Below are 26,314 nucleotides of genomic sequence, written 5' to 3' on the forward strand. Positions count from 1 at the left end.
TGACAAGAAGACTTTATGTGGCTAGTTTGGCCACAGCTAATGTTATTGGAAAACATCCAAAAATAACCAATGAAACATGAAAATAGCAAAAAACAAGGAAAATATTAATCCACCAGTGTACATGCCCTTAGTCTTTTTGCAGCTATTCAACTAGGGTATCAAATGCATAAAAGAGGTTAAAATCTGACTGACTAGCTGCTTCTACCATTTTATTCACCTACATGTAGGCTAAAAGTTTCAGTGTTTTGTATGTACAAAAATGGAAATGCACCATATTAAGCTCATGTTACATGTTTGCTTTCACATGCAAATTCAAAAGCAATGAGGTAGCACACCTCTCAGTTAAATCAGAGAAAGCCATAAAATGAAGGTATTTTGTACAAATTAATGTGACATTCATTTAACTGACATAGGAAGAGTGGAATGGTTTCATACACACAAAAAATCTGTAAAAAGGGTTTGTATTATTTAGCAGAATAAAAGAGTCTAGAATGAGAGATGAGAAATAAGTCTAGAAAAAGAGGAAGTGGGAGGAGTCTGGAGAGTTAGAATGGGCAGGGTGAGATAGAGAGAGATAGGAGTGGTTCTCTCAGTTGCAGTTGCTTTGAAAGTTTTTCTAAAGGACTATTCATTCCTCTCTCCACATATAAGTGGAACAATCCTAGAGGACGCAGTCCCATTCCTGAAGCTTGATTACATCTCCTGTCAAGGTAGGCAGACTGTTTTTCCTGCATTTCTCCATTCCTCGCCCCTCCAACATCTCTTCAGTCAACTTCTCTTTCTGTTTGGCATTTACAATGGGAGGATGAGGCACATGCAACTGTTAATTCCGGCCTCTGGCCTGTTTAATTCTAATTCTCTATTCACTTCCGACTAGAACCATCCGTTGCGGAACATTTCATAACTTAAATGTGTGTGTCTGTCTTCCTGTCTGTCTGCATGTGTTTAACTGGTGAGAGAGAGCTGTAGCAGAGACCAGCAGGAAGGAAATGGAGTCAGCATATGGGTCTAAAATACCAAATTTAGGGAAAGCTCTAGAATGCCAGGAATTCTGCCCCTGTCTCAGGCAAACTTTATGTGAATTGGGAAAAATATATTTTATGATAGAAACTTACCGATTGTACCTGCAGGACAGTATCAGCCTTTCTCAGCCCTTTGTCTGCAGGCAAATGCTGGCTTAAACTATGTTCCTAAGAACTCAAGCTAGCTTTGTTCCAAGTAAACCATGCTTTCCAGAACTCAGCGTTTAGTGTTGTGAGGGGGAGTGACTGGGTTTGACATAAATACGAATTCTATCTGGAACTGTGTGCTTTCTCTTTATTTACCAAGTCATAAACTAGGGTGAAAAGTGAGACTTGTACCAAAATGATTTACTTTTTGGGGGGTTGAGTATGGTTTGATCTGCAATGGGGTAGAAAGGGGGTTAGGACTTTGATTAGGACCACCATAAATTAGGAAAATATTTGTTGATACTTGGCTGGTTTTGTAAGACAGGAAATAGTCATATATAGCCATCTCTCTACACACACACACTCTCTCTCTTGCTAAGTATTGTAATACATTTTATATTAAATTTGGCACACTGAAACATTAAAAGTGGGAACTAATTTGCGCCATCTACGATAACAGCCTAAATAGGAGGTTTATACTGGAAAAATATGATATTGTCTCTTCTAATGGTCTTTTCATAAATAATTCCTCTAATACCTATTCCAATTACTGATACATGAGATAACATGAGAATTTGTATAATTCTGCCAAAAAATAAAATCCCAATAGGGAATTATGTTTTGGAATACTAAAACAAGCATTGTGTGTTGACCAAGTGGTGTCCTTTCCAGTAACATTTGGCTTATCATGAGTCTTGGCTTCTAATCAGTTGTAGTGTGTTTAGATGTTGGGCTTGGCTGATATGATTCGAAACAATTTATACTAGATAGTGCTGTCAGTTAAACGCCCATTTTAACGGCGTCAATTTCTTTATCGCGAGATTAACGTTCTTTTTGGCCTAACAAACGTTGTCGTTTTTTTCACATGATGTTGCAACAACTAGTGACGTTAGAAAAACTACAACACCACACCGGATCTAGCTAGACCGGAAACCAAACAACAGGCACGCCGCGCACACTTGTTTGGGCTTCCGAGGGCTAACGTTTTGAGTGGATGGCGAGCGCGAGACGCCAAAATGGATGCCAATAAGATTCTGAATGGAAAGTTTACTTTTAAAAAGTTGCCAGATGGTTCCATTGACAAGACCAAAGTGATCTGTGTGTTTCGTCGTTGTGAACTGAGCTATCATCGCAGCACGTCCAGTCTGAGATACCACTTGATGGCCAAGCACACAGCTGATGGGAATTCTCCGCCCCCTCGTCAAAGCCAGGCGATTGCAATGTTGTTTTCATTTAAAGGCCATATGGCAGGTTAAACACTACTGTTCATTAATGGGTACATGAAGCACTCAAGATATGTATATCATTTAAAATATCTCCAAATGGTGTCTCCAAATGGTGTTAAAGACCCGTTTTTGTCGTTTTTGGTGTTAGAATATTAGCGCAAATCGGCGATGACATCACGTTTGGGAGTCGTGGAGGAGAGAAGCTCTGCCTAGTACTAGAACTATGGCGACTGACTGGGATGAAGAAGAGGTGGCAAAAAACACTAATGTGTATGATGGCCCGCAGCCGTATAATTTCGAACCAAGTAGACATGAGAGGGCAAATGAGGAATTGCCGAGACCTGATGGCCGTCAAAGCCAATTAAATGGATGGTCCGTGGAGAATGAGTGGAGAGTTGGTGACGTGTCCTATCATTTAGCAACGCAGCAACGATCTCTGGAGCTAGTCTACGAACAGCAGTGCACATATACTTTATTTTTTTACTGTCAGTGAATAGCACCAAGTGAAAGTCAACGTTTTCTTTATATCTAGCGTCACTGTGTCCAATCCCGACCGGTTTTTAGCTAACATTCTGATAAAATGCCACTTCAAATATTGATAAAAATAATCGTATCACGTTTTCAGCTGATTTACTGATTTCACGTTAAGCTTTAACTTCTTACCTTTCGAGCTAAATATTGTTTAAAAATTTAGAGTTAGCTTAGCCTTTACTAGAGCCGGTTCAAAAGACGCTGGCGCCAGTAAATTAGGCGTGCGCTACCCTTGTCCAAACCCGACCGCACTTCTAAACACTGGCCGCTGCTGTTTTTCTGGGGATATTAACTTGATCCAGGGTCACCAAACTGACCATCAATGCTGTCAACATATCTGGGGACGTAGTTATGTCCTCCACAATAAGATATCACGCTTCAACATCTCCAAACTATGCGATAAAATCTCAATTTGACTGTATACCACCACCTGCTGGATGTTTTGTTGAACTCTTAAAGTTTGCTAGCCCCCATCCCTTCCTCCCCTCGACTACAGATCACGTCACACATGATCGTGTATTTTCATTGGCAAGACAAAGTAGTGTTAAGCTAGCATTGAAATACACTCATATGCTAACCCATGGTAGCAGTACGATGACAACACAGACACACTTGTCAGAGTAAAGATCGTCGCCCAAGCGTCGCCCGAGTGTCGCCGAGTGGTCTTTCGGCCAAAGTAACTTTCCTATATTATTTAGACATGTAAACGTCCATATATGTTCATGAAATTTTACACGTAGATTGTTTGGTATGGCTGAAATAATACTACTTACACTTTGCTGGCGATAGCAAAAGAAAATGCTGGCAAAAAGACCGGAAACTGAGTGTCCAAATCCCGTTCGGGTTTGGACAATAGTAGTTTACAGCGGTCGGGATTGGACACAGTGACGTTAGTGACCGTGATAATTCATGGCCTGACATTACATTTTTGAGGCACTTGTCCTTTGGACAAGTAGCCCTATATTTAGGCTACGTTTCACTTTTCCATGCACAAAAGTCACGTCCGGGTAAAGATTGTGCCTTTGACCAACGAAGATGAGCTGTAATATTATACAAATGATAACAATTGAGGTGTTATAATAAATGTATTTGTTACATTAAACATTTACACAATTTCTGCAGAATGAAACACTTTCTGTTATGTACTGTATTGCAGCTTCGTCCCAATATCTCTACAGACCATGCAGCTAATTTAATGCTCAACACTTGAACGGGGGCTTATTACTTGAAAGAGGAATTACTGCGTCTTCTCAGTTACACTATCAGGGCTGGGAAATACTGTGACTTGCAAAAGTAGGCAAATAGCTAGTAGAACATAACATTTCATAATCATTTCAGTCAATCAAACAGCTGCAAGACCCAGTGAAATGTTATACAGCTAGCAAACTAACGTTAGCTAGCATCGCTAACGACATTGGCTAACTCAACTTCGGTAGGCTATCCTCAGTATTTGCAAGCTGGCCAGTGGAAGTACAGTAACATGGCATTTTATTTTGTTTGAGTTTAAACTTGTCCAGTGGGGCAGATACATTTCTCTGCCACAAAAAAATCCACTTGTCCCGGATAATAATGTCGTTAGCTGTAGTATATGGCCGATACCTTGTTCGTGAAAATCTTGATATTGATTTTGGGACAGTGACATGGCTGGTTAGCTAGCAAATCTTCTTGTCAAACATACTGTAAAATTATATTTACTGTTTGTCAACCGTACACAATGTTATTGACTTTTAATCTTGCTAGCAATAACGTTAGCTTTCGGGCTAATAGCTCATCCAAAGGAAAGCCGGTGTTGGTTCTATGAGTTGAGCGGACTAGAAATATCAGAGTTGGCTAACGTAAAAAAAAAACGTTAGATTTTCTTTTGCAAAACGCATGAAAACATTACTTTATGTTTGAAAAAAAAATCTTTGGCAAGTGACCATGGTATAAGCGGGATAATGCCCTTCGAGGTGTCCAATATCACCTGATAATGGACGATGCGGAGGCCATTATCAGGTGATATTGGACACCTCGTCGGGCATTATCCCTTACTACTGTAGTACTACCGGTAAACTTATCTAGAAAGAAGACATCATGTTAGGTATGGGCTAGCTATGGGCTAACTTGCCAGTCCCACCTAGAAATCCCCCCAAGATCATCCCTAATTAAATATTTTCCCCGACGTTGTAAACACATTTCCTATTAGATGTCCCATGTTTTGATGGTACTATATAGCAAAGACCATATTAGACATTCTCTGGTACTAGCCTAGTGTTTATTTCTAATCGATTTCAATGGTCTCTAAGCGGGCTTTGACGTTTGCATGACGTGACGTCATGCAATGTATTGTGGGGGAAAGAAGAATCATTGCAAAAAGTAGCTACTTTTTCGTATTATATTCCGTTTTGTGACACTCAACAACATCAAATACAATGGATAACAGTTTAAATGTTTATTACCAACAAGCAAATAGCGAAATTCGTTGAAAAAAGTAACCTGCCATATGGCCTGTTATTTGCACCAAGCAAGCCGATCCACTTCTCCATGTTGATAAGAGCATTCAAATGAGAAATTATGGGACAATAAGAAATCAAGGGACATTTAGAATAAATAAAAATGTTTGATTAATTGCGAGTTAACTATGACATTACGATGCGATTACTTGCGATTAAATATTTTAATAGTTTGACAGCACTAATACTAGAACAGAATTCCTCAAAACTCAATATTCTTTCTGAGAATGGTGGGTGCATTAAAAATGCATTGGATTGAACATCAGTGGTTTGAAAGTGGAACTCATTCTCAGAGTTTTTCTCACCATTTAAACTTTACAACAGATTTGGGGAAATAAAATGTTGCAGGTAGAAACATGCACACACAAACATATACTCAGTTAAGAGCTTTTTAGGTTCATAAAAAGGAAGTTGAGACAGGCCATTGGACATTGATTACAAATGTAAAAGTTAAAAGTCTTTTTCACAATAAGAATTACCCCATCAATTGAAATATAGAGAAATACGTTTTCTGTTCTCCCTCTCTTTCCATCTCTCTCCCTTCTGTCTCTATCTCATTCAGATGGGTGACCAGGAGGACATCTGTGACAGACTATCAGGGTCTCTGATAGAGGGAGAAATGGAAGAACAGGAAGAGGGAGATGTAAAGATGCAGTCTGCACCTCTCACTTTCTCCCATTTCTCTTCCTCTGTGCGGGCCATGATGCGGATCAAACTAAAGTACCAGGCCATTAAGAAGCGCCGTCTAGAGATGATGGTGGGGCCGGGGAACGGGTTCCAAACCGGGGCCGCCAGTCGCACCAGTCCCAAAATCTTTACCTTTGATAGCCTTACCCCCTCTACAATGTCCTCACCCTCTTACAATAGTTCCCAGAAGAAAAGGAAGAAAATGAGGAGATCCCGTGTGATGTTTCCTAGTGGAGGTGACTGCAGGGCGCCGCCTAAACAGGAACAGAGCCGTGCCAAGAACTGCCTCCTCCTGCTCTTGGCCATTGTCTTTCTGCAGGTAGGCTATAATGTCTGGAGGGCTGACTCAATCAGTCAATATCAGTGAGCAATGATATTCTCTCTCAGTGGGTGCTAATACCCATTCTGCCATACTATTTAGTATGGTAGATACTTATGACAGACATACTATATAGTATGGTTGTATGGGTATTGGTAGGGGAGACTGGGGACAGTCGCAACACTTTTTGCATTTCTCTCAGTTTCTCAGAGACTATTTGGACTAGACCAACCAAATTTGTATATATTAAACTTGCATCTTTCTGCTAATTACCCATACCATTTAAAGATGATTACATATGACATATCGTTCACAGTATTTATTTGAATGGACGAAGCCAGATGTTGCAACTGACCCCAACCCAGGGGACAGATGCAACAACAATCAGTTTCACTAATTAACTTTAGCTTTTTGTCTCAATGAGCATAGAATTCTGAAAATAATAACTGTTTTACTATAATATTATCGTATTATTTATTTATACAATAATATTATTGTATTATTTATTTATTTTGTCATATTTATCAAATAACACTTATTGAGTTTTGTTTATGTGTATGTCTTTCATACCTCCAAAACAAGTTTTGTCAATTAATGCAGCAGCAGATCTTGAATGTGTCTTATTTCTTCTTGGTAGGGGGAGGGATCTAACTGTGCATGTGCAGTATGAGTGTCATCACTCTAGCATGTTTCTTATAGGAGGAATAAGACTTGTTGCAACTGTCCCTTGTTGCGACTGTTCCGAGGCTCCCCTATTCACTCTCTATCTTGCTTTATCTCACTCCCCTATATCTCCTGTGCCTCTCCAGGTGTACAATGCAATAGAAAACCTTGATGACCACGTCCTCAGATATGACCTTGAGGGTTTAGAGAAGACGCTAAGGAGGGAAGTGTTTAGTCAGCAGGGGGCAGTGGAGGCCCTGTTGTCACACTTAAAGGATTACCTTTCCACCTACGTCCACAGTAAGCCCCTGGTCCTATCCTTGCACGGCCCAAGTGGAGTGGGGAAAAGCCACATGGGGCGTCTCCTGGCTGGACACTTCCGCTCAGTGGTGGGGGAATCACTGGTGCTCCAGTACTATGTTCTACACCACTGCCCCCTGGAGACCGAAGCCTGGTACTGCGCCCGCGCCCTGTCCACCCTTGTCACAGAGATGGTTACACGCGCTGAGGAGGACGAGAAGATTCCAGTCTTCATCTTCGATGAAGTTGAGCACATGCATGGCGAGATACTGGATACCTTGAGGGACCTTGTGATCTCACAGCACTCCAACGAGTATCTAAACGCCGTTTATCTTTTCCTTAGCAACCTGGGACATTGCCACATCACCAAACACCTGCTGCACAATTCCTCAAGTGTCTCTATCACAAATTCTGCAGTGGGGAGCCACAACAATCTGGTAAAAGAATTATCCCTGATATTGCACAACACTCTGGAGAACATTCATCCAATATGGGCAGAGGCAGAGCTCCTGCCTTTGATCCTGTTGGAGAAAAGTCATGTGATGGAGTGCTTCATGGATGAGATGTCACGTGAGGGATTCTATCCGGACCGTACCAACATTGAGCGTCTAGCGGGGGAGATGGAATACTATCCTTCTGTAGGGGGACGTGAGTATGCAAGGACAGGCTGCAAGCAGGTGGTGGCCAAGGTCAACATGCTATGAACTAACTCTTGGGAAGATGTTTGATGATTTTCCAAGCATATTATAGACAGCTCTTGAAAGCTGACTTAACTGTTGAGCCAGTGGTTCCTAGACATTTCAGAACTGAGACTTTGAATGCTGCAGGGCCTTATTTGTTACTTCTGAGAAATAGGAGACATGTTCCATAGCAGTAGACATCTGACCTGCCATCTGTTTAGTGAAATTGAAAAAAGACAATGCTTGTAGACAGCATAGACTGGTACTCTGTGTGCAACGGAGGGCCACTCATGACTGGGAAGTGAGCAATAAATTTTTTAAAAGACAAACTTTATGGGCAAGAGATTACATTTTGTTACAGAAAGTCTTTACGTCTACACTTATATATTTGTTGGCATTTAAAAAAATAAGTGTACATTGCGTGTAATTTATACAAATAAAAATCTGAATTATATTTAGGCTGATAGGGATAAGCCTGGTGTACCTGAAATAATAATCGGAAAATTTAGTGAAAAAGAGACAGGACATTGACAAAACTTTTTTTTATTGTAATATCATAATTTAAAGTTGATACAAATGGTACTGTCTCCAAATGCTCAAAATAAAATAACTAATGTTTTATAATCATGAAAAACAATGGAGAAATCTAAATACAAATAGGAACATGATAAGCCTCTTACATGACAGGTGTTTATGACTGGCAGGAGTCATCTCTTACAGAATAATATGTATGCTATCTACATGGAAAGAAGGGTTGAATAGGTGAGCAGACCAATGATAGTTGCATGTGAATAACTTACACCAAATATATGAATGAGGTTATTTATGCCTGTGTGACCAATTACTAAAAACACTGGATGGATTCAAGCAATATTGCGTAATAAATGCCACCTAATCTACATTTACATTTAGCAGACGCTCTAATCCAGAGCGATTTACAGTAAGTACAGCCCTCACCGCTCAGCCATCTGACTCCCGGAATCTAACCTACGGGAAGATTCCAATATATTGCTTTCATCTACATGCGGCCTAAAAGTGTGGTCTCAATAATGTGAAAAGGACAGAATACCATTTAACCCTCGTGCTGCCTTCGGGTCACATGACCCAAAGGTTCATAACGAACCATCATTGTGTTTACCCAATTTTACCCAATACAAAAACAAATACAAATAATTTTCTTTTAACCATTCCAATGTGGGGGGTCTGAGACAGCCCGACAGTTAAAAGAAAATGCTTCACTTTGTTTTTGTATGAGGTAAATTTGTCACAATACGACGGTGGGTCACAATGACTGATGGGTCAGAATGACCCGAAGATAACACAAGGGTTAAAGATGTTTAGACATAGCTTCAAGAAAGCCACATACCATGAAACTGTATCTAGATATCTTTGTTCAGTCCAACTTTCTCATTGAAATCATTGGATCCAGTCTCAGACTCATTCCCTTTATTCAGTGCAAAACACTGATAGCTGCAGTTAAATGTTTATATTCCTTCCAACTTAAACTAACGTACATATGAATTTGTACACCGATACACTGCATGTGAATTGTAACCATGGCCCACAAAAACAATCTAAAAAACTAAACAGCTAATGCACCCTTTTTAATCCAAGCAAACTGGCTCCCAAACATCATCTGTAGTGTTGTGTTCTGCACCCCTGATTCATTATGACATGCTTTCAGGAGCGGAACAACTAACAGTTTAATGAGGCATAAATGAGCTACAAATTTCCCTAGGACTGCTTTAGCCAAGACCTACACACACACACATAAATAATGTCACTTCAGTAACCAGACAGGGCTGCGTTTCCCGATAACGATGGATCGTAGCTGTTACGAAGGTTCCCTACGATCAAAATAACGATCCATCGTTATTTCTTACGTGCGTTTCCCGAACATGCTCGTAAGGAGAACCATCGTACGTGTCTCTTAAGTTGCACTTAACAAGACGCTGTCCATTGTACTGAAATGTGATTCTTCTGACGCAACTTTAAGACTTAAAAATTAAAACGTCAACCAAAATAATTGACGAATTACGGTACACAAAAAATATTTTCTGTCGCTACAGAAAACTTTACATTTATTATAAGCTACTTATTTTAGTACTTTTCAATGTAGGCTACACTGTATGATGCAAAGACAAGGTGAACGTGGGAGTCAGGTGGCTGAGCGGTGAGGGAATCGGGATAGTAATCCGAAGGTTGCCAGTTTGATTCCCGGTCATGCCAACTGACGTTGTGTCCTTGGGCAAGGCACTTCACCCTACTTGCCTCGGGGGAATGTCCCTGTACTTACTGTAAGTCGCTCTGGATAAGAGCGTCTGCTAAATGTAAATGCAAATGTGAACGTGCAAACTATGCTGCATCTGAGTTTTACACAGGTGTCAGGACCCTGCAATCAGCGACACAGGATGCTAAATACCAAGAGGTCTTGGAAATTAAGTGGGCTTGTCTCCAAATTGAGGTGAGGAAGCCTTTGTTTGAAGAGATGAAGTTCACAAGGCCCTCCATTTCTGTGCCTATTCTTCTGCCCAATCAACAAGGTAGTGTCAAATTTAGGTTACCTTATAGCCTAAGCATACAACGTTTATTTAAATGAAGTAAAGGCTGAATTGTGTATTGTATCATATATTCAGTGTTGCCTGTCCAATCCTTACATGTTTACATCCTTACAGTTTACCTTATAGATCCATGTGAGGAGCAGGAGCAGGTAGAACAAACTCCCATAAAACAACTATTTCTCAAATTACTTGTGCCTTGGTTTTTAACTCTTCTTGGTACTCCACTTCCCATAGGCAAATATATATATATATGAGTCCTATATTTACTACTTGATTGAACTACAAGGTTAAAAACCATGCATATAAATGGTATCACACATGGCATGTCCCAGCTAGCAGCCTAAATAATTCAATGTACAAATACAAGCATCTCAATTCAACATATTTACTGTCTTATTTTCTAGTGTTGACTATATCTACAATCTTGCATAGGCCAACAGCTTTCCAAGACCATGTTTTCAATCTCATGATTCTCACATATTGGCCACAAATGACATTGTGACAAATGACAAACACATACGTAATGAATACCCCATGTCTTCAACATGGAATCATTGTTTCTGACATGAATAATCAACTCTACTTTAATTGATGGTTGATCAATTATACTCATTATGAGTGTAAGATATGTCAGATGACATCATGATATCATGATGCTCCTGAACCTCATAGAAGCAGACCTGCAGAGGCTAACAAGGAGGTCCTTTGCACTGACCCCTGCAACCCTACTGGCAGTGTTAAAGTTCTAGGCCACTGGAAGTTTTCTGGAGGTTCTTGGAGATGGACATGAGCTCTCAAAGACCTCAGTGTCAAGATCTGTGCAAGCTGTCACAACTGCATTACTTTGCCACATCCCAGACCACATCCAATTCCCCACAACCAGAGGGGACAAGTCAGCGGTGCAGGACTTAGGCTATCTTCAATGGCTTTTATGATTTTTGTATGAGTTTTCACTCCCTCCCAGCCCCTTCACCCTGTGTGACTTCCCAGTCAACACTGTGGAATCCTTCCATTTCCTGGGCGCTACCATTTCCCAGCACTTTTTGTAAATCTCTCTTTTAGAGGCGCTTTGGATAAAAGCGTCTGCTAAACTAATACATGTAAATGTAACATCAGCTTCCTCACCAAGAAGGCACAACAGGATGTACTTCCTGTGTCAACTGAAGAAGTTGATCTGTCAAAGACAATGATGGTGCAGTATTGGGTACTGACAATGATGGGTACCATATTTGAGTGCATCCTCACCTACTTCATCCCCATCTGGTACCCTGCCTTGAACACACTGTTCCAGCCACTCCCCTCGGGCAGGAGGCTGCGGTCTACCCGGACAAGAACCTAACGAGAGGTTCTCGTTTCTTCCAACTCTCACTGACTCATGTCTAAATGGAATTAGGCATAACTTGAATCCAGGAAAAGAATACCACATTAGGCCAAATGAAGTACGGGAGAATTGGACTGCACCTCCCTCTTCCTAGGTAGGCTATTGTTTCCGCATATACACTCTATTCCTCCTGTCTGCATGCTCACATGTTTTGTTGCCCTCCCACCCTCTGCTTCTCTCAGCCACGCCAGGGGGATCTGCTCGTGCTTCTGCTCAGTCGTGACCCTCAAGGCCTATTCCACCACACCTCCAGCCCGGTAACTATCCCATCCTTACCCACTTCATTCAGTATTGATCATATTCTAGAGAATGACACTCTTGTCTTCACAGGACGCTAGGCTTGGCCTCGCAACCAGCCTCCCCAATGTCAGGCTCGGCTTTGCCACCAGCCTCTTCATCCACCGGGCTTGGCGTGCTACCAGCCCTATAATTGGGTGTGCTTTGCCTTCGGCAAGGGAACAACCTTTGTTCTCTCACATATATATTTATTATTTATTTTTGCCCCCCTAAATCTTTGTCAATATTTGGCCTACATAGACAACCTAGGTGTCAAAAGTTTCGTCCATAGTAGACAACCCCAGAGCTCTGGGGTTGTCTACGTTTCCCTACCCGCAACAGAGTTTGGGCTGGTTCACGAAGTCCAACTGGCTATCTGTCCCTCCCCAGCATATATTATACAGTGCAATTAAAACACAAAGATGAAAATATGGTTGAGCTTGTTCTCTCGTGCATCAGGGAGTTGTTCTTGCCTACGCGTCCCACCTGCTCGGGTGCCGTCTCCATCCGGTTTCAAGGTTGTTTCTGAAAATGAAGAGATAGAGACACAAAATACAGCCTTTTTCATTTACATTACATTTACCTTTATTCATTTAGCAGACGCTTTTATCCAAAGCGACTTCCAAGAGTCTTTACAAATTGCATAGGTCACTGATAATAACAACAAGATAGCCACAAAAACATTGCGAGTAGCCAAAACATGAAGCACACATTGTGAACAACCAAAGTAAGTGCCAAAGGGAAGAACCATAAGAGCATGTAGTTAAACAAGTTACAATTAAACAACATGAGCCGCTATAAGTGCAAGTGTACCTGTAGAAAAAAAAACAAAACAAGCAACAATAATAAAACAATATATCACAGCGAGTACAAAAATTTAAATCAGTTACCACTAACCACAAGAGCAACAAGTCTCTAAGCAAGAGTCATTGTGATTCTTGAGGAAACTAACATCGGGTCAAGCGAACCATTCCTAAGTACCGTTGTACTCCCGGAACAAGTACGTCTTGAGCCTTTTCTTGAAGGTGGAGAGACAGTCAGTGTCTCTGATGGAGGTGGGGAGTTGATTCCACCACTGGGGGGCCAGACAGGAGAAGAGCTTGTGTTGGGACCGGGCGCTCTTGAGCGGTGGGACCACCAGGCGGTTGTCTGAAGAAGACCGTAGGTGACGGGTGGGGGTGTAAGGCTGCAGGAGAGACTTGATGTAGACGGGTGCAGTCCCGTTCACTGCTCGGAAGGTCAATACCAGGGTCTTGAATCTGATACGGGCCATGATAGGTAGCCAGTGGAGAGAGATGAGGAGCGGGGTAACATGGGAGCGTCTGGGTAGATTGTAGACCAGGCGGGCCGCTGCGTTCTGAATCCTCTGAAGAGGGCGGGTTGCACATGCTGGGAGACCAGCGAGCAGCGAGTTGCAATAGTCCAACTTGGAGAGGACAAGTGCTTGGACTAGCAGCTGGGTGGAGTGCTCAGACAGGTATCTCCTGATCTTCCGGATGTTGTAGAGGGTGAATCTACACGACCGGGAGACTGCAGCAATGTGGGCCGTGAGGGAGAGCTCGTCGTCCATGGTAACCCCAAGGTTCCTGGCAGAGGATGAAGGGGTCACCGTCGCAGATCCCAGGGTGATTGAGAGATCGTGGGAGATGGAGGGTTTAGCCGGGATGATGAGAAGTTCTGTTTTGGTGAGGTTCAGCTGGAGGTGGTGCTCGGTCATCCAGGCGGAGATGTCTGTGAGGCAGGCCTCAATCCTAGCTGAGATCCCCGGATCGGTCAGGGGGAACGACAGGTACAGCTGCGTGTCGTCAGCGTAGCAGTGGTAGGAGCCATGGGAGGTGATGATTGGTCCAAGTGAGGTGGTGTACAGAGAGAAGAGGAGGGGTCCAAGGACGGAGTGGAGTGGAGAGCTGGCGAGGGCAGCTCTCCAGTGGAGAGCTGGCGAGGGCAGCTCTCCACTGGTAAGATCCTGGCAGGTTCTTCCCGACAGGTAGGATGAGATCCACTGGAGTGCAGTGCCAGTGATGCCCATCTCAGAAAGTCTGGAGGGCAGGATCTGGTGGTTAACCGTATCAAACGCTGCAGAAAGGTCCAGCAGAATGATGACGGATGACCTGGAAGCCGCTCTGGCAGACAGGCAGTGGTGACTGAAAGGAGGGCAGTCTCTGTGGAGTGGCCAGTCAGAATCAGAATCAGAATGGGATTTATTCGCCATGAAAGTTTGCACAGACAAGGAATTTGCTTTGGCAGGAAGGTGCATACAATAAACATATAGGGACCTAAAATTTAAATATGTGGACTATCTATACTAAGGGGACATAAACTAGCAGTACTAAGTGGGATTAGAATAGAATTAAATATACAATAAAATCAAATATAAGTTGCCATAAATTACAATATAAAAAATACAAAAATACAAGTATTACAAAAAATACAAATGTACAAGATACAATTTTGTAATGCAGTGCAAAAAGCAGTGTGTTTTAAGCAGGAAGTCATTAGAGTCAGTGTGGTCCCTTGGCCTTGTTGAAGAGGCCAACAGCGGAAGGGAAGAAACTGTTTTTGTGGCGTGAGGTATTGGTCCTGATGGACCGCAGCCTTCTGCCGGAGGGGAGTGACTGAAACAGGGAGTGACCAGGGTGGGAGGAGTCGGCCACAATCTTCCTCGCTCGCCTCAGGGTCCTCGAGGTGTGCAGGTCCTCGAGGGTAGGCAGATTGCAGCCAATCACCTTCTCAGCAGTGGGTTAGTTAGGATGGGAGACCAGTTGCCTACGCGTCTCGCACGTTCACAGACACAGAAACAAGGTATGCTCAAATCGAGAAGGAGCTGTTGGTAGTGGTGTTTGCGTGCATCAAATTCAAGGATTATGTGTATGGGAAGCCCACGGTCGTTGAAACTGACCACCAACCTCTCGTCACTATCCTGAAGAAGCCCATCCACACTGCTCCTGCCCAACTGCAAAGGATGTTACTGCAGTTACAGGCCTATGACATCACACTGGTCTACAAAAAGGGTAAGCACATGTACCTAGCTGATACCCTATCACAAGCTCCAAATGAGACTATGTCACAAAGTCAAGATGCAGATGACACGTTTGAGGTGATGTATGTTGCCTACATCTCAACTAACAGACTAGAGGAGCTCTGGACCCACACAGCACAGGATCAAGTGCTACAGACTCTCATTCACCGCGAATGGCCTGGCAAAGAACGCAGCATCCACCCTTCCATTTGTCCATTCTTCCCTCACAGAGACGAGTTGGTAGTGGAGGATGGGATAGTTGTTAAGGGCCACAGAACAGTCATTCCCCGTTCTCTACATCGAGAATACATCAACAGCATATAAACAGCATATTACCCATGGCTATTTCTAAATGGTAGTCGGGAAACAGCTCGTTTCCCGATTTTGGTTTTCTTATTTCAAAACGAAAATCCATTGGCCGCAAAGTACACGGACCCTCTACTTTGCTGCCATCTTCATCATCTTTATTGTCTCGCGCCAGTCTCGCGCCAGTTGTTAAAAAATTTATCGAGATTAGAGAATTACAATTTGACAACCACTCGTCACTCACTACTCAACTCTTGATTTGCCCCACTATGCGCCCCACCCATAGAGTTAATATAATTATTACATTCATTTCTATGAAAAGTGCTCAGTGGCGCAGTGAGGCAAGCGAGAGCGCAAAACTACCACGCCATCTTTCCACTTCCGACTCTTCCGGTCTAGCTTTAAACAGTGGCTCTTTTTTTCCCTAGCTCCGAGACCTCGTGCACACTTGCAACTAGCTGTACACGTCATACTTTGCGACAACCAGTGGCGAGCATAGATTTATATGGTTGCGAGCATGTGAGCTAAGGCATTGCAGTGGCAGAATGGGGTACAAGTCTGATAAGAATCAGAGACATGATGCAAACTTTACGTAAATGTATGCTGTCATTGTATAGTATTCCTTTCACTTGGTTGTTAGAAATAGGCTATAGGGCTAAATAAAGGGCTATTCTAGATGGAACTCATCACATATGTTGCTTTTTTTCTTGTGATTTTTTTTCTTTTTTCTTTTAACATGAACACCTAGCTCCGTCGTTGTTCTCGCCAGGCAAAGAAAGCTCAATAGTTATTTTGGTAACAGAAATATTCTATAATGCAGACTTACCATAGCTTACTGTCAACTGTATTTTCAAACGAAATGCCACGAAATTCACACTGCCTTCAATTTACATATCAGTGTAAAAATGTGGCCTGTGTTTTATATGTTCTACAAAACCAAAAGCCTATTAATGGATATAACGTGATCTAACAAGACTTGGAAATAATGTAATAAATAAAAGATTGAGAAGTGTGTCTAAAATATACTTTATTTAACATTTGCCTTTGAAAGGGGCATATTAACAGAACTAGGCCTATATACAAGACGTTTCCATCAGATATAAGTGGGGGTGAAACAGTCACTGAGGACCTTCATTGTCCCACAAAAGCAGTCTGGCTTGATGACACGATTAAAAAAAAGAATAATGGGTGTGTTTAACAAAAGCTTCTGAAGGCAAGACTAATCATATTTATATAATTTCTTATTGTGGTTATCAGTTAAAGTATTAATCTTCGTCTTTGCTCCAGATAGACATGTCAACAATCTATGCTCACGCTTAACATAATATAATATTTGCCATCATGTCATGAACGTAAAAACGTTGACAGAAAAATCTAATCTGTTTTAAAATAACGGGAATAAACTATATTAACAACATTTCATGTATGTGTAACAGCCATTTGCTAAACTTGCTACAACAGGTCAGGCAACTCAAGCCATTTCTCCCTGTGCTCATTCAATATGGCTCATTCAGCTCCAGGTAAATCCGCTATCGGCCAATGTGAACTTTTGTGCTTGTGCCCTGTTAGTATCCGCAAGCACATTTGCAGGCAACTTTTATTGACGTAAGCAAATAAATGGGGTGCTAGTTTACCCATTTCGGAATGGTTTCAAACTTAGCAAAAATCAGGAAAAAAATCTTCTATGAAAAAGATAGTAGTATGAGCCAGGTTCAAGAATCGAACAAAAATTATTGGGGGAGATAGTTTTGTAAATGTTGACTGGAGTTAATAGAATAAAAACGACCGGAAGAGCCGGAAGTCTAACAAGAAATGCAATACCACCTACATCCACCGGGGCCGTTGCTTCAAACCGAGGGGCGAGGGGTGGGGGCTTGGCCCCACCAGCTGCAAAGTTATTTATGCATTTAGCTACGGTGGCCAACGTGCAAACTCGCTGCAAATTAAGAAAACACATGCAAATAGACAAAACACAAGCAAATTAAGAAAACATCTTAATTAATTTCACAACACATGCGCAGCATTCAGCAAACGCGCTGCAAATACACACAACACAACCAAATACATAAACGCGCTACAAATACATAAACGCCTTGCAAAAACAAAAGCACGCAAACCAAAAACGCTGCAGTACATAAATGCGTTGCAAAAACGAAAGCACGCAAACCAAAAACGCTGCATCCAGTTTTCACAGCGGAAGTTTTCCAGGCCTCTATGGGGAGCGCTAAGTGGAACAGCTTGATTTTCGGCCCCACGGAGCGAGAGAGAGAGAGAGCATATGAGAAGTTTGTTTTGGAAATGGGACCAAAATCGAAGTTGCTCTTTTGAAAAACTGTAAAAGAGGAGGAACACATGTCAAAATGAATACTAACCTTTTTATGTTGCCTCTTTACTTCAATGTTGGTCCAAACTTCTCATATGCTCTCTCGCTCCGTGGCAACGTATTTGCATGTGTTTTTGCATGTGTTTTCTTAATTTGCAGCGCGTTTGCACATGTCAGCCACCGTATTTAGCAGATAGCAAAACATACGAAGGATATTAACTTTTACAATGCACATTTTTTTTCAATCAATAACTTGCAGTGGCCCGATCGGGCCAGTGAGTTGCTAGTTTAAAGATCCTGTAAAGTGGACCTGAAAACTAGTTTTAAGTTCGTCACACCACAGAATAATGTGTGATTAACTACCCATCCAAATTCGAATGAAAAAATAACACCCACAAGTATGTTAATTAGGCTTTTAAATCGTGAAAAAATCAGCAGTCTTCTCTGCTTGAAACTGGGGGGCGTGTCGCCTGAAGGAGCTGAAGCTCCGCCCCTCGCTGCCAACCTACGACTCGATAATGGACGCTACGTCAAGCCGAACAAAACCGTATAGAATTAGAATTTATTTGTTTAATGAGTGAAACATACAGATGCATATAAATGAAATGTTCCCCTGAGCTGTAACAGTAAAAAATGGACACCAGAGACAGCAGACAGTGAGCTCTCCAACTAGGCTACTTCTAACACATTATAGCTACCATTTCACCAAAATACCATCGTTCTACACCGAGTAGAATGATGCATATAAAAAGAGCCTAGAAAGCGCTGCCAAAAGACACTTTAAGTTTCCTTCTGGTTGGCCAAAGTGCCTCTATGTTGTTGGATCTTTGGGGAAAACCCAACGGCTTTTTGCAGAAAGGGTTTTCTTGTTTCTTTATTCCAATTTTCTGTTTTAATTCACTTCAGTTCACTTAAATTATGATCAATTTAACTGTAACTTATTTCTGATTAATGCAGTTTGATAAACAAGTCATATGTACTTGGACAATTAAATATACAAAGACAAAACCATTTTTACGTTGCTAATTTTCCATTCCACATACAGTATAGATGCATACAGAGAATATTAAGAAATATTTATTGACATCTTTATATTTACTATAGTGTTTTCTCATGGAGAGATGGTGATTTTTTTTTGTATGTGCAATATATGAGGCTTGTCTGTATGTTAGTTTTGACATGCTGGTACTAACTACTGTGTTAATTCAAAATTGTTGATTCACAAAATTGTCTTATAAATGTAAACAAATAAAACCTGTTTTTGTTGAGGTCATTGTCTGGTTTATACTTTTAACATCACTATATTTGCCTTTTTTTTTTTAACTAGAAACACTTCCAATTTTTCCAAATAAGATACTCTTTTCATCACTCCTTTTTCAACAGTAAGAAAATATTGCAATGCATTAATAAAGATTTTTCTATCGTGATGCTATTAAATGTTTTTTCTCACCTACATACTTTCACAACATACTTGCACATACCTTTTTTTTTTACTTTGAAAAACCTTCTTTACCATTCATCTTTTCAACTGCTTTCAGCAAACACACACATTTTCTTCAGGAACCTTTTCTAGTTGTTAATATTGTTTGAACATTGCCTATTTTGTATGTAAAAAAAAAGAAAAAAGTATCGGAGTTTGGAGCTAGGCGAGCCGCTGTTCTGCGCCAGATCGGAACTGGAAAGATGACGAGGACCGTTTCGCTCTCTGCTTGCCTCACTGAGCACTTTCCATAGAAATGAATGGGGACGCCATCTTTAAAGAGCAGACTCGCTGTGTCTACTGTATATAAGCTAACTCTATGAGTACAACCAGAGAATATCTAATATGGGGAGAACTGCCACTCAGGAAACTTCCGGCTTCTGAACTGGTTGCAGTTCTACCCTAGTTCCATATGAAGGCGCTAACGGTCCAGTGCAGAATGAATGGAGGTCTATGGAGCTACCCCTCAAAATCCACTTTTCTTAGGATATAATTCTTTGTCTAGTCATTTGAATGCTGCATTCGAAAGGGGAGGCAAAAAAATATATACACTGCTGGGAGTCAGGTGGCTGAGCGGTTAGGGAAGCAGACTAGTAATATGAAGGTTGCCAGTTCGATTCCCGGCCATGTCAAATGACGTTGTGTCCTTGGGCAAGGCACTTCACCCTACTTGCCTCAGGGGGAATGTCCCTGTACTTACTGTAAGTCGCTCTGGATAAGAGCGTCTGCTAAATGTAAAATGTTAGATTTTTTAAAGTCGCTTTTTTGTCTTAAAAAGCCTTTTAAAATGTCAATGACGTCATACACATAGTACGACCAGAGATACTGCTTTGCGGCAAGCTCTGGTCACTGCCTTTTATCTCTCGAGGCATCGACAACACAGCTGCCAGGTTAGGCTCTCCCTCTCAACACACATGCTAGAAAGAGTTTTGGCTTCCTAATGTTGTTGCTAATGTTGCTAATGATCTGACATTCTGGTGCCGCTTCGGTTGCCATTACGCCTGGGATACACTGGCTGCGAAGCGCCCGGACGCGCCGCGCAGCGCCACGATCGGCTACGACTGAGCAAAAGCTGTTCACACCAGACGCGCATTTCTTCGCGCCTTTCAGCTACTCTGAGCTTTCCTTTACGCTGACATGGTACATAAACATGGCATTGGCCATATCCCAGCATTGATCCTTATCTACGTTGTCCTTGTAAAATTGTTGCTGGGGGTCATACAACTCGGTCATACAACTCGCAACCTGTGCTTTTCAACTTCGAGAATTCATTTGATGCTGATTTTAGAAGTCAACTTGGGGGTTCTCTTTCGGTAGGCTATGTCTGCTTGCGTGTGTGTTGTGTGCATCGCGTGACAACTCGTTTCTCTCAAACAAACAAAACAACTACGGGCATGCTAGCTCAACAGATCAATCTGTTTATTTTCATTCGTTTTCATCAGGGTAACCACATGTAAAGGCTGTTCGTTGTGTAATTATAAAGTCTACAACTTTACAAATGTTCACCTTAGTCTACAATTAATGGAGTAAAATCTTAATAACATGTTTTTTTATTCAAATATATCAACTAATATGGTGTATTCGACCAGCTGCCAAAACGATCGCTGCAGATCGCAGGCAATCGCGGCGCTTCGCAGCCAGTGTGGTCGGTCCCATTTGATAACATGGACGCTGAAAGAAAAAAGGCGGCGCTTCCAGGCGCGTCGCTAGCCTGGTCCTAACCAGACTCTCATACATTGCATTTGTACAGAGAGTCTGGCCTCGCTCCATTGACAAGCGTTGACTTCCTTGTAGGCGGGTACTCTGTTGAAGTTTAAAACTATTGGATCTGCCCAGAGCCACTCTGATCTGCCATAACCAATTGCTAGCGTTCGCCTTAGCCAATTCCTTCACCACTACTGTAACAGAGCTAGCTGCCGTAGCTGGAAAATCAAACTGTTCCCCGAACCCCGTGGGGAGGAGGGCCACAACATCATGGCCACCAACAAAACTCAGCAAAACTTGTTCGTGCTCCGGCTTTAGCTGTTGGATATTTGGCAGCGTTGCCACAACGGGCCGAATGGCTTTGCTCGCATCTTTCTCCGCCGCCATTACGGAACTACAACACAAACTATAGCGCACAACATCAACGTCATCATTCTCAGCCACTCCCTCTGTTCGGTGATTCGCCGGTAGAAAATCAACCTGAAAAATCTGACTTACGTACCTCATGGCCAGACCTATGTACAGAAGCAAAAATAAAATTGAGCGGAAGTACGTAGGAGGGTAGAGCCAGGCTAGCGCGTCGCAGCAGATGGCAGCCGATCGCAGGCAGTGTGTCCCAGGCATTAAAGATCCTGTAAAGTAAATTCCATGTTTTGCTTCTAAGTATATTATATGTGTGTGAAATGACTTCCTGAAAGCATGTGCAAAGCGCTAAAACGTTGTCGCACTGAAATGTGGAGTTAGACCGAAGAACAGTTTCTCTTCCGTTTTCAGATCAGGTTTTAATGGGCGGAGCCAAAAAATGCCCTATCTACGTCATTTCGCCCCATCTACGTCAGATCACTGAATGGCTCCTCCTGCTGTACTGTTATTGTAGCTTACATCAGCTAGCTAGCTAGCTTCAGGATGTCTCCCACCACCCGCAACTGCATCTTCCCTGGATGCAAGACCTCCAGCTGCGCTGCAACGCCATTTAAGTTCCCTGTTGATAATGAAAGGAAAAATAGGTGGATAGATTTTGTGAAGAGCCACGCTCATGGAAAGCTTCGGATAAACTCCAACAGCCGCCTCTGCGCCACTGACCATTTCACAGCGGACAGTTTTAACATGGACCAGAGACAGACGGGGTTCACCAACACACGGCTTCTCTTGCAGCGCGGAGCCGTACCGAGCATCGCCCCCCCCGGCCGTTCATCCTCCGGTCACACCTGGACCATCCACCGCCGCCAGCAGTTCATCACTCAGTTCTGTGTGCTTGTTATAATTATACTAGATAACTTTTCCAGAGGTATCTCTGCTATGAGTTAGTGCAAACCGCTAAATTGATATTAGGCTACTCGGTGTAGAATGATGGTATTTTGGTGAAATGGTAGCTAATGTGCTAGAAGTAGTTGGAGAGCTCACTGTCTGCTGTCTCTGCTGTAAATGTGTACTCCTGTGTTACAGCTCAGGGGAATATTTCATTTATATGCATCTGTATGTTTCACTCATTGAACAAATACATTCTAATTCTATACTGTTTTGTTCGGCTTGACGTAGCGTCCATTATCTGGTAGCTTACTTGAGAGAAGCGGCGCCTTCCAGGAGGGGGCCGAGCTTCAGGTCCTTCAGGCGACACGCCCCCCCAGTCTCGAACAGAGAAGACTGCTGATTTTCTTACGATTTCAAAGCCTAATTTAACATACTTGTCGGTGTTTTTTTTTTCATTCGAATTTGGATGGGTAGTTAATAACACATTATTCTGTGGTGTGGTTAACTTGAAACTCGTTTTTAATTCCACTTTACAGGATATTTAAGCGGGATCTCTGGTCGTAGTCAGTCCTTTACTAACCAATCAGCATTCATTAGCAGAATGTTAATGTTATCTAGCGTGTTATGGGCAACAACGACTCACCCTGTAAGAAATCTAAAGGACATAAGTACTCGTCCATTCAACTTTCAAACTATAATCCATGTTTAAACTGCAAAAACTACAATTAAATCTGAGATTTCTCAACGACAATCAGGCGAAAGAGACACATTTAGCCGTTTAGCTCCATAGACTCCCATTCATTTTGCACTGGACCACGATCACGCCCAGTGGAACTCTTGTGGAACTGCAACAAAATTCGGTACAATGGGACATCATAGGTAGTGGACAGGCTCTCCGTAGACAGTCCCTGGTACAACGCTTGGTCTGCTTAAAAGGTGTATTCTGTGTATGACAATTTGTCCACAGTTTATTTGGGACCCACGCTTGAAGATGCAGAAAAAAATATATGCATAATTAGCTAACCATCAACATGTCTGTGAAAGGAGGAACGAGAGGATTTTATTTTAACACTGTATTGTCCTTGGCACGATCGTTGGCTGCACACCGACCAGCTCCCGTAGATAAAGTGAGAATGTGTTCTTAGTATTAAGTAGTCTAGTAAGCATTGAGGGCCCATCTTTATATGGCCGTTGTTGACTTACACTGAAGACTTGTTTTGCATGTCAAATTGTATTATAAATAGTCGTTTGGGCCTGTTTTGCCGACAGTTATTGTTTCGTTGGGATGAAATGGATGACGTTTAGCTCTAGCTTGCTAACTAGCAGCTACTCCACATTAGCAAAGCCGGGGTTATGCAGCAAAGCTCATACGCAAGGATAGTTTTCTTATTTTATGCTGCCTGGTTTTGGGTGGGGAACTCCCCCTTTTCATTTATGTCGTTAGTTAGCTACTTGATTTAACTTCGATGTTTATTCGATCATACTGTCTACAGACAGTAGCTAATTCACTTGAAACATGTTTACCTAGCTATTATGGTTGGCTAGGCCAGGGTGAGCCTTGTTGACAAGCGGGAAGTTTAGGCTACGTTTAAATTTAAATACGTCGATATCTAAAGAATGATGATACTCGACAAAAGGCAGAGTAATAAAGATATTTGGGTATAGCTAAATAGGTAGTCTTTATACCAATATCAATGTGTCAGAATTTGGCTTTGCATGATGTGGAGTGGAAATACTCTGGGCTGCTGATCAGAAATATTGTCTCTTGATTCCAAATGATATCTGTCCTGTCCAGTTGGACACATAGGTCTACCACAGAGTGTGTTCTTGTTCTCCTTCAGGTCCAGAAGCTTCAATGCATGTGCCCTGTGGACTTCAGGGGGGTGTTCCAGTTAGACGAGAGGAGGAGGGATGCTGTCATTGCCCTGGGCATCTTCCTGGTGGAGTCTGACTTGCAGGTTAAACTTCCCATCCTGATAGCAACCAATACATCTAGAGCAGGAGTGTTCAATCCTGGTCCTCAGGGTATGCTGTCCTGAATGTATTAGATGTTTCCCTGCTCCAACACACCCGATTCAAATAAATGGGCTGTTATCAAGCTCTGTGGAAGTATGGTAACAACCATTCATTTGAATCAAGTGTGCTGAAGCAGGGAAACATCTAAAACATACAGAACAGCATACCCTGAGGACCAGGATTGAACACACCTGATCTAAAGGTTTGACACTGATTTCCTTTTAATCTAATATGTGCGTCACCGGACCAATAAACACGACCAGTCATTAAAGTCGGATAGGCTCTAATGATTGGACGGCATTTTGACCGTATGCAATGATTGGACTGGCTACCTGTCTGTACCTACGTCCCGGCAGTAGTCAGGCAGCACGTTCATGTGTTTTAGAGGAGTGGCTATTAAGGGAGGGGGTAGGATATTTTGGTTTGAATCCTTTCAAACTCTAGCTAAAATTGCTAGGTTCTCTATCAGAATCAGAATTGGCTTTATTCACCATGTAAGTTCACACAAACAAGGAATTTTCTGTGGCAGGAAGGTGCATACGATAAACATATACGAATCTTAAATATAAAAGTAGAAAAAGTACAACAGTCTAAATAATTCTGAACAATACTATACAATGGAAAATATAAAATAAGATCAAAAATAAGATGGTGCAAAATGACTGGTAGATGACTTGTGCAGTAAGTGATAGATGGACTTAATAAAAGTTTTAATGGCAGTGGGAGTCCTTAGCCTTGTTAAAGACGACTAATGCGGATGGAAAGAAACTGTTCCTATGGCGTGAGGTTTTGGTGCTGATGGACCGCAACTTGTCTATCCTGCCTTTAACCCTTGTGCTGCCTTCGGGTCACATGACCCAAAGGTTCATAACGAACCATCATTGTGTTTACCCAGTTTTACCCAATACAAAAACTAATAAAAATAATTTTCTTTTAACCTTTGCAATGTGGGGGGTCTGAGACAGCCCAACGGTTAAAAGAAAATGCTTCACTTTGTTTTTGTATGAGGTAAATTTGTCGCAATACGACGGTGGGTCACACGGCTGATGGGTCAGAATGACCCGAAGATAACACAAGGGTTAACTTTAATTATCATCCTTAAATAAAAGATGCTTGTGTTTATTTTTGTTTTGTTCTCTATTCCTTTTTTTGCAGCACAAAGATATAATTGTTCCGTACATTATTGGGCTGCTAAAGGGCCTTCCCAGGGTCCAGTGGATTGAAGAAAACTCTGAACAGAAGGGAAGAGGTAAACTGATGTCATTGTCATTTTGAGATATATTTCTATTTGTAAGAGTAAGCTGCAGCAAACTGTTGTTTTCACAGTGTCCCAAGTATAAGCTGTATAGCACATACTATATTTCACCTGATGTTGAAGGATATGTCATCAGTGTGTTATCCTGTCTCCTTCACAGAGGCCCTTCCTGTGGCAGAGAACTTCTCCTTCTGCTTGGTGACACTGCTATCAGATGTGGCCCAGCGGGATGAGAGCCTAAGAGGAAAGGTGTGTGAGAGTGTGTTGAGTGGGATTGTTTGTGATTTGCCAGAATAATATACTGTTGAGTTTGTGAAAGGTGCTCATCTAGTGCTCTGTACATTCTGTCAGATCCTGGGGGCTGTCTTGGATATCATGCAGCTGCTGCTGGATATCTGCCATAACCCAGAAGCCCATGATAAAGGTATTCAAAATGACACAGTAGATGTTTCTTGTCTATTGACTTACAAAATATAGCCAGATTTGGGGAAACGTTGATCAAAAGATCTGAATATAAAGTGTGTTATGCAACGTGTAATTCAAACCTCAAAATCTGATCATCTGGCTATCATCATTGATTAAATACCATGGGTAAAATCTCTTCACTTTTGTATTTTGGATGATATTCAAATATAGTTTGGTCCGCACTTCCACAAAACAATCCCCCAAACTATT

General features: G+C 42.0%; 2 protein-coding genes and 1 pseudogene across 4 annotated transcripts in view; 2 read left to right on the forward strand and 1 right to left on the reverse strand.

Annotated features, from left to right (window-relative positions):
- Positions 1–26,314, reverse strand: part of LOC134039102 (uncharacterized) — a 267,969-nt pseudogene that overhangs the window by 57,777 nt on the left and 183,878 nt on the right.
- tor4aa (torsin family 4, member Aa) lies at positions 551–8,997 on the forward strand. Its single transcript, XM_062484722.1, has 3 exons — positions 551–710; positions 5,981–6,424; positions 7,234–8,997. Exons 2-3 carry the CDS (start codon positions 5,981–5,983, stop codon positions 8,089–8,091), a joined length of 1,302 nt encoding a protein of 433 aa, XP_062340706.1. The 5' UTR covers positions 551–710; the 3' UTR covers positions 8,092–8,997.
- The window catches only part of pi4kaa (phosphatidylinositol 4-kinase, catalytic, alpha a), a 178,345-nt gene continuing 175,324 nt past the window's right edge, over positions 23,294–26,314 (forward strand). For 2 of the 3 annotated variants that reach the window (XM_062484623.1, XM_062484625.1), the window contains exons 1-5: positions 23,294–23,495; positions 24,210–24,326; positions 25,540–25,633; positions 25,800–25,888; positions 25,991–26,063. In XM_062484623.1, the coding sequence (XP_062340607.1) occupies positions 23,400–23,495; positions 24,210–24,326; positions 25,540–25,633; positions 25,800–25,888; positions 25,991–26,063 (469 nt within the window). In that variant the 5' untranslated portion in view covers positions 23,294–23,399. The remainder of the gene's footprint in view (positions 23,496–24,209; positions 24,327–25,539; positions 25,634–25,799; positions 25,889–25,990; positions 26,064–26,314) is intronic. The other variant, XM_062484626.1, reaches the window with a different exon arrangement.

This window comes from Osmerus eperlanus, chromosome 18 (genome assembly GCF_963692335.1).
Source record: "Osmerus eperlanus chromosome 18, fOsmEpe2.1, whole genome shotgun sequence".
Classification (NCBI taxonomy): Eukaryota; Metazoa; Chordata; class Actinopteri; order Osmeriformes; family Osmeridae; genus Osmerus; species Osmerus eperlanus.

What these genes read in the sequence shown, in the direction of transcription:
- tor4aa (XM_062484722.1), top strand. Translation starts at nt 5,981, where the DNA reads ATGGGTGACCAGGAGGACATCTGTGACAGACTATCAGGGTCTCTGATA. An exon ending in TGGCCATTGTCTTTCTGCAG is followed by an intron (nt 6,425 to 7,233) that starts GTAGGCTATAAT and finishes GTGCCTCTCCAG; the next exon opens with GTGTACAATGCAATAGAAAA.